This window comes from Pinus tabuliformis, chromosome 3_1, assembly GCF_031772625.1.
Source record: "Pinus tabuliformis cultivar Carrire ecotype Pingquan chromosome 3_1, CPIR1, whole genome shotgun sequence".
NCBI lineage: Eukaryota > Viridiplantae > Streptophyta > Pinopsida > Pinales > Pinaceae > Pinus > Pinus tabuliformis.
In genome coordinates, this window is record NC_142301.1 from 787,773,634 (window position 1) to 787,782,476 (window position 8,843).

The following is an 8,843-nucleotide window of genomic DNA, read 5'->3' on the forward strand; positions in this document are numbered from 1 at the left end:
CCATCCACTAAATAACTAGTGATAATTAAACTAAAATTAAAAAAAAAAAAACTTATCGCAAAATAGAGACACTTATTAATATAATTAAATAAGTAAATATTTATATGCCCTTGAGCATTTTTGTAGAGCAGTGGGGATGCAAGTCAATACTAACAAGACCAAAATAATGATTTTTTCTAATAAAAGGAAGCAAAGCCAGCATTCTTTCTTCTTTGAAGACAACATTCTTGAAGAAGTAAAGGAGTACAAGTACCTTGGGATTGATTTCAACAACAAACTCAATTGGGAGAACTGCAGAAAGAAGAGAATTTTAGGAGGGTGGAAAGCGTTATATGCTCTTCAAAACAGATGTAGAGAGGCAGAGTTATGGGATTGGAAAATGATTAAAATGCTTTTTGGACTCCTAGTTTGTCCAGTGATGCTATATGGGTTTGAATTGTGGGCTAGCAGCACTCCCGTCTCAAAATGGAAACAAATTGAGAAAATCTAAAAACGCTTGATCATGAGCAAGTTCAAAATAAAAATTTCGGTACCTTATGAGATAATGTTGAGTGAAACAGGCGCAACTTCCATTGAAGCAATTGCTATGGTGCGGCTCATAAGATACCTAAAAAGAATTGAACAAATGAGAGTAGGTAGATGGCTTAATGTTATCTTCAATGAAGGCATTAGTGAAAGAAAGAAAACATGGATGAAGCAAAACTACACATGGATGCAAAAATGGAATATCTACCTCAATGCCTGTCCCACAAATAGCAAGGAGCTAAAGGATTTTGTTATGGAGAAGTTTCGTAAAAAGGTATGGGGAAAATAGTTGGGTAGAAAGAAGAAATATTACATTGAGAAATTCAACCCTACGTGTGATTTAGAACAAAAAGAGTTCAGTGGAGCTAGCATTTAGTGGAGGGCAAAGGTTCTTATTGCTCAATTAAGGACCAACTCACATCAACTTCGGTGTGAAACAGGTCGGTGGAAAAGGCTTAAAGAAGCTTGGGAAGAAAGGGTGTGTACATTTTGCACGTCTGGGGCTGTGGAATTAGAAAAACATTTCATTTTGGAATGTGATGCAACATTTCATTTTGGAATGTGATGCATTCAAAGACATCAGAGAAAGTTATGAGAACATGTTAGCATTAGTTTCTTGGCATTGTCTTTTTAGTGAGGGGATTGTTGGAAGGTTGGGTCAGCTCATCATCAATTTGAATCGGAAAATGAGTCAGAAAATGGCGAATTGGAAAACAGAGAACTAATGGTCTCATAGACTATTTTTAGTCTCATGAACCTTAAAATATCATTTCATTTCATAATATATCAGCCTGAAGAATTAACTCAATTCTCTCCACATTCTTAGATAATCTTTTTAGATATTTTAAAAATTAAATATATAAAAAAAAACAATAATTTAACTATTTATTTAATTTTTAAAACATTCCAAAATCTACAATCACACACTTCCCCTAACATTAAACTATAGGCATTATAATTTTAAATTCCCATTTAAAAATATTACTAAACTAATTTTAAATTCTCATAAAAATGTCATTGGTGTTTTGTTTTAGTAAAAATACATTAAACCGAAAACATCATTTAACTATTAATTTAATTTCTAAAATACTTCCAAATTTACCATCAACACACTTTCCACCTAAAATTAAACTATACACATTACAATTTTGGATTCTCACCAGGAATGTTCCTTAACTGATTTTGAATTCTCATGTGGATGTTACTCGTGTTTAGTCGGGGTGCCTTCTTAGACTCGGGATATGGAACGCGTACCCAATATATATATATATATATATATTTATTTTGATTTGATGGTAATATATCTATATATGTATATATTACCATGAAATCAGAGTATATATATAACCCTGTTTATGTAATAGTTAGCTTATAAGTGCAAGCTCTGGTCCGTTAAAAAATACATACAAAAATACATACATGAAAAACTATGTATGCTCTAGTCCGTTAAAAAATTTATATATGAAAAACTATCTTATGGAAAAACTTGCATGGCCGCTTTGAATCACCATTAATTTGTCTGGGCTTGAGATTCAGCTAGTTGTGATTTTGTTTCTAAAAAACCAGTGCTAAGGCTACACATATATATGAGTATTTATGAATATACATTTATGTGCTTTATTCTGAACTTGAATTGAGATAGAAAATATATACCAGGATGGAAAAAGGTTTGATGCAATGAATAACCAGTAGCCCGAAGTTCCAAGAATGACCGAATTCTTTGAACCAAACCTCCGAACGAAAGGTGTTGCTACAAATGAACATACAGTGAATGAAAGATAAAGAATGGCCAGTGAGGTGGTTCCTAAATCTTCATCCTGACAACCAAATTCAGCGACTTATCAAATTTTAATACAAATAACTGCCCCAAAAAAACCAAGAATTCAAATCCCAAAAATTCATTTCAACAATTTCTTTCTTTTCTTCATAAAAGTAACAAATCCTCTCAAGCATGACCCATTTTTTTCTTCTAAAGGAAAACAAAGGCCTGTTAAATTTCAACGAGCTTTCCAAGTTATTTAACAAAGTGACACAGAAAAACTCACAGAATTTAACGAGCTTTCCAAGTTCTGAGTTGCAGTATAAGCAGTAAAGATGAAGAGAAACGTGAAACTCAAAATGTGGAGATCTTTCAGATGACGGCTAGAAGTTTTTGGGTTTCCGTCAACAGACGATGATTCCAGCAACAGAGGGACCGAATCTTCCATGGCGATCGCCATCCCGGATTTTCAAAACAGAGGAATTCCTTCTCACTTTAACCTCTGGAATACAACATAATTAAAGGTATATTTTTGGGAAAACTCCAATGCCCGGAGCAGTAAACGATATATGTATGGACTACAATATAATAAAAGTTTCAGCACGCTCGCATGCTCACAATAATATATAGATACTCTTTCAGATTATCCTCTGCTCCACTTGCCCGCCGTCGTTTGTGTATTTCCGCCGGTTTGTAGAACGCAATATTGTCCCGAACTTCAATTCAGATAAACGGAATTTTCGTAAACCATAAACTGTTGTTGTGAAAACGACGTGGAAGACTTTAACTACATGCGACAATATATGACAGGGGTTCTGGTAGCGATGCATACACGTGGCGTGTGATAAATGGCTATAAGGTCGCCCATACGACAATTTTCCCAATAGAAACTCACCATGTCATGTCCTAGTGGATGCCCAATTGTAATTTTAAAATGATATAGCATTTTCCAAATCCACCCTGTCGTTGAAATATCGTGAATGATTTTATTTGTTATTTTATATGACCTTAAGTGAGATTTGGGTTTAAATACGGTTGGCTATTTAAAAAAAATTTATTATACGATTTTTTTATTAAGGAATTTAGACTTCTGTGATTCATAACATTGTTTAGATAATCTTCGGCGAAATCACATAACCAATCTTTTGTCGACGAGTTTCGAACCAACCAGTGTGATTCATCGTCAGGACAAGTTGAAGAACCAATCCGGCTTAGCTTGTTTAAATAGAGCGTGCAAAGACTCCAACGGCTATATTGCCAATGGCTAATTTTGACCTAATGAAATAAGTAAAGCTTGAATAATGATATGCAAATGAATAGGTAAAGCTTGAATACTGACATGCCCAAGAAGAAAATCCAAACGAGTGTAAGTTTTCATTTATCTACAATTGCATATTTTATTATGTGTTTAGTTAGTGTGAGCCTTGCCATTTGTAAGAAACATTTAAAAAAAATAAAAATAATGTAAACCTTGAACACTGATGTGCCGAAGAAAATCCAAACAAGTGTGAGTTTTCATTTCTCTAAAATTGCCTAATTTATTATGCATTTAGTTAGTACGAGCTTTCCATGTGTAAAGAACACTTTATTTAAGAGAAAATTATGTTCTTATGCATCTAAGTAAATATTATTAAACGATTATTACTTTTCATGCAGTAGGATTATTAAAGGATTTATAAGTTTATTATTATTTTTCCCTCCTATAGTATAATGTAACAGGGATTGTATTGAATTTTAATTAATTAAGTTAAATATATTAAATTTGTATTGAATCAGGGATTGTATTGAATTTTTTTTTTTAGACAAAATCGGATACTGTTATATTATAAAAACTTCAAAGGACTGAGTCCTATTACATCGGGATGACAAACTAATGTAATGAGGATCCAAAACGGGTTCGCAGACCCTTGATCCTTGTTGCTACAGAAACGGTAACTGAAATAAAAGAGGTAACGGCTATATTGCCGGATAAAGGAGCCTGCAAGCCAACAAAATTTGCAATTCATGAGTCTTAGGTGTTCTTCTGGTTAACCGAGTCATCCGGTAGGGATTCCTTCCTTGCACTAGCTCTGGTTGAGGCTTCCGCATGCATACTTTGGGTGAGATTCCTGATATGGGCAATGGCTTCCTCTAGATGGGTGCATCTGTCCTTCAGGGCCTCGATCTCGGCTTTATATTTCTCCAGCTTCTTCCTTTTGGCTCTGCTATCCGCCTGATAGTCATCTTTGAGATCATTGAAGCGCTTAATGAATCTACCTATCATAAAGGTGTGCGCTTTGCAAAGTGTGCATTCACTGTTTGTAATGACATTTTCGAGGGGATTTCGAGCAGGCTCCTGAGCTCCCTGCTGGTGCTGCTGGTCCTCCATTTCTTCAGTCTTGGGGAGGGAACGAACGGGCTGGTGGTGCAGGGAGGGACGATTTCTGGGGGAGGAGGCGATGAAGGGAAGAGACAGGGAGGAGGAGAGCAGGACTGGGGCCAGATGAGAGGAGCAGGGAGACGAGGGAGCGTATGAGGGGAGGGGAAAGTGCTGACACAGCCAAACAACCAGATTGTTAGTATAAAACGAAACACTGAGATTAAAAATGCGTGAGTATACCGCTGATGGAGGACGAGATCCGATCTCCAGGTGGTTGCGCCCGTCTTCAAGATAATGACTGTGCAGGGAGAAGGCACCAGCAATGCCCAACGAGACAGAGAAAGATGGAATTGCGGGGGCGGGGGGGGGTATTCTGCTATAAATAGAGGGAGAGAGGCAGCTTGAGCGGGAGGTCCAGTGATGATCAAATCGGATCCTGAAGTGACTATGAGGCCAGATGGAGATTTTACTGCACGCGATGAAGATATTGGAATGATTGCCGTCTGAGCAGAGCCTGAGGTTGGCGGCGGGGTGCGGATATGACACTAAGTCGAGGCTGAGAGAGGTGACCTGAACGTTCACAGGGGGGCGGTTCTGAAAGAGGAGGGACGGAATGGTGCAGTCGAGGAGATTTGATAGAAGGTGAAGCGATTTGGGGATTGGCGTAGTTCGAGAGAGATGGAGTCTGAGGTGGCTCAGAGTCTGAGGATTGGGAGGTGCACAAAATTTTTTAAGGAATGGCTTTGTCATAGTGCTGATCATTTTCTCTGACTTGGCCGACCTGTCTAGTGGTTGCCTTGTTGGCCTGTTCGTCAGCCTCTCTATTGCTGCTCCTTAGCACATGTTTAAAAGTGGCTCCATTTAGATCTCTTATGTTGTCGTTGATCCTGGCTTTAATGTTGTTTAGAGCAGCTTGCTTGAAATCTTTCCCCGAAACCATGGTAGCTATAATAATGGCTGAGTCTCCTATAATGAGCGGATTTTGTAGCCCAAGGTTCTTCAGAATGGAGGTTCCCAGGAGAAGACTATAGGCCTCGGCCCTGTTGTTGGACATCATGCCCAATCCCCACTCATAAGTTACTATATTCTTGCCTTGGTGATCTTTGATGACTCCTCCTGCGCCTGCCTGACCCGGATTATTTTTTGAGGCCCCATCGAACTGGAGAGAGGGCCTCTTTTGGTTTTGGATCCATTCTCTGATTTCCTCATTAGAGCCTCTTAGCTTCCAATCAATCTTTTTCTGACCTGTGTTAGCTGCTTTGAAGTTCCTTGTTTCGTAATTGAATTTTCCCATCCATTCTGTTTCCACTGGGTTTCCGGATTCTTGATCTGAGTGAGCTATTCCATTAGCGCTGATGGTCTCCGAGATGAGAGCAATTGTTTTTGCAAGAGTGCTTGAGATGCTGGCCTTTTCATTGTTAAAGATGCTTTTGTTTCGGGCATTCCAGATTTGCCAACAGAGGGTAGGAGGGATACTATTCCACAGTCTTTTGGCAAGGGTTTTGTTTTTCTTGGGGTAAGGATAGCTGTTCCCCCAATTTTTTTGGAGGAGGTTGATTTGAGTGGGCAATTCACCTGTTCTTAACGGGCTAATAATGAGCTTCCAGCAGTTTCGGGCGAAGGAGCATTCTAGGAAAAGATGATTGATGCTTTCTTCAGCAGCTCTACACAGGCAGCATATTGAAGGACCGAGGATGCCTTTCTTCCTTAGGTTTTCTGCTGTGAGGATTTTGCTTTTGAGGAGCGTCCAATTGAAAAATTTGATCTTTGGGATACATTCCGGATTCCAAGCCACTTTGTGGAGAGGCCAATTATTGATAGCTGTGGCATTTTGAAGGATTTTGTATCCTTCTTTGACTGTGTAGATTCCTCCATTGGGGTCCCAGACATACTTGTCCTCGGATGTACTGTTGAGAGGAGCTGCCCCTGAGAGAGATAGCTTGAGGTCGACCCACGGGTTCCTTAGGTTGTTTGGGAGGGGGAGATACTTCCAGCCCATCCACCTGTTTTCCTCCCAAGAGGAGATGTCAAATAGAGTCTTAAGATTTTTACCTTCCATCCACAATTGCAGCGGTCTTAGATTTGAGGAAGTTTCCCTTGCTTCAGTGCCCATTATGCGGTCAGTCCAAATGTTGATGTCTTTTCCACTGCCCGGAGCTCTTGAGATGTAATCTTTGAAGTGGGGGAGAGTTTTTTTTATGAGTTTCCAGACTGGGGTACACTGTCTATCAACAATAGATTCTGAAAGGATATTGGAGTTGGGGTCGTTCAGGTATTTTCTTTTGATTGCTTCAGTCCACCAGGCACCTTTTTCGTTGAAGATTCTCCAAATCAGCTTGAAGCCCATGGCCACGTTGGCTAGCCTTGGGATTATTATTCCTAGCCCTCCTTTTTCGAAAGGTAAAATAACCTGGTCCCATTTTACAAGGCTGAATTTTTTGGAGTCCTGCCTTCCTCCCTGCCACAAGAAGCTCCTGATGATTAATTCCATGTGTTTGTGAATACTAGCCGGGGCGAGAGTGGTTGCAAACTGATATATTGGGAGGGCTAAGAGGATAGCTTTTATGAGAATTGTTCTTCTGGCCAGGTTGAGCCAGGACACACCCCAACTCTGAAGTTTCCCTCTCAGCTTCTCTATTAGGTTCGCCCAGATTTCAGTTTTGACCGATTCCTTTGCAAGAGGCAATCCCAGATACATGAAATGACTCCAGTTCATTTGGGCAGGGATGTCCAAGATTGAGGAGATTCTCTGAATAATCTGCCTGGGAACGTTCCAGGTGTACATCTTGCACTTATTGTTATTTAGCTTTCCTCCAGACACTAGAAGAAAGAGATCTAACGTTTGCTTGAACCTTCTTGCCATGAGACTGGAAGCTCCTCCAATTAGGAGGGTGTCATCGGCGAAGAGGGAATGGTTTATCCCCTTGATTCCATGCACTATGCTGATACCTGTGATTTCTTTTTGCCTGCGTAGATTTTCCAGGTGTATACTTAACGTTTCGGCCATAATAATGTAGAGGAATGGGGAGAGCGGGCAGCCTTGTCTCAGACCCCTTGAGCTTCTGAAGTAGTTGCTTGGCCTGCCATTAATCAGAGGGGCCGTCCAGGGGAGTGAGATACATTCCATAATCCTGCTGATGAAGGTGCTGGAAATCCCAAATTTCTCAAGGGTTGCCTTGAGGAATTGATGACTTACTCTATCAAATGCATTAGCCATGTCTAGCTTAATAATCATACCCTTTTCCTTTCTGTTTATACTGCTGTGGATTGCCTCCTGAATAAGGATGACGTTGTCTGAGATTTGTCTTTTGGGGACGAAGCCTCCTTGGTTCTCAGAGATGAGGGAGGGGAGGAGCTTTTTTAGCCTGTTGGCTAGGATTTTGGTGATAATTTTGTAGGAGACATTACACAGTGAGATTGGGCGGAATCTATCAAAGGATTGAGGGTTGGGATCCTTGGGGATAAGGGCTATGTGAGAAGATTTGATGCTGTTCCCCATTTTGCATTTTGAGAAGAAGTTCTTTACCATTCTAATGAAGTCTTTCTTGATAATAGCCCAATGGTTCCTGTAGAATGCCACTGTGAACCCGTCCGGGCCCGGTGCCTTGTCCTGTGCCATGCTGAAAACCGACCCCTCAATTTCCTCTGTCGTGACCTCTTGATCCAGCTCGTTGTTTTGGTCCGCTGAGATTTTGTTTTCGATTAGGCTGAGGAATTCCGCATTATCGATGGGCTGATTGTCTGCGGTTAGGAGGGCGCAGAAGTGTCTAGAGGCAGCTTCTTTTATTTCCTCTTGATCCCTTAGCTCTCTTCCATCCATCAAGATTTTCTCAATATGATTCCCTGCCCTCCTGAGTTTTAGGCTGTTATGGAAGAAGGAAGTATTTTTGTCGCCTGCTTTGAGCCAGAGGCAGCGAGACTTTTGTCTCTGTTCTTCTTCTTCCATCCTATTCTGTTTATACAGTTCTTTATATATTTCATTCTCTTTGGCCTGATCTTCCTCAGTGTATTGAATTCGCTCCTTTTCCTGGCTCCATTGTTCCAGCTGTGCTTGGAGGTCCGTTCTTTTTTTATTTTCCTCTGCGGCATGGTTTTTTGCCCAGCATTTAATAACAGTCCTGAGTGATTTAATCTTAGCCTCCCAGATATAATGGGGCGATCCTATTACTTCTTTTGCCCACTGCTCCTTAATCAGATTTC

At 40.1% G+C, this 8,843-nt stretch overlaps 1 protein-coding gene across 1 annotated transcript in view; it reads right to left on the reverse strand.

Moving 5' to 3' along the window:
• The window catches only part of LOC149189785 (uncharacterized), a 138,432-nt gene extending 135,461 nt beyond the window's left edge, over positions 1–2,971 (reverse strand). The window contains exons 1-2 of the mRNA XM_089410341.1: positions 2,571–2,971; positions 2,179–2,342 (exon numbers count right to left, since the gene is read on the reverse strand). Coding sequence (XP_089266467.1) covers positions 2,179–2,342; positions 2,571–2,744 — 338 coding nt within the window. The 5' untranslated portion in view covers positions 2,745–2,971. The remainder of the gene's footprint in view (positions 1–2,178; positions 2,343–2,570) is intronic.
• Between the last annotated feature and the right edge of the window lie 5,872 nt (positions 2,972–8,843).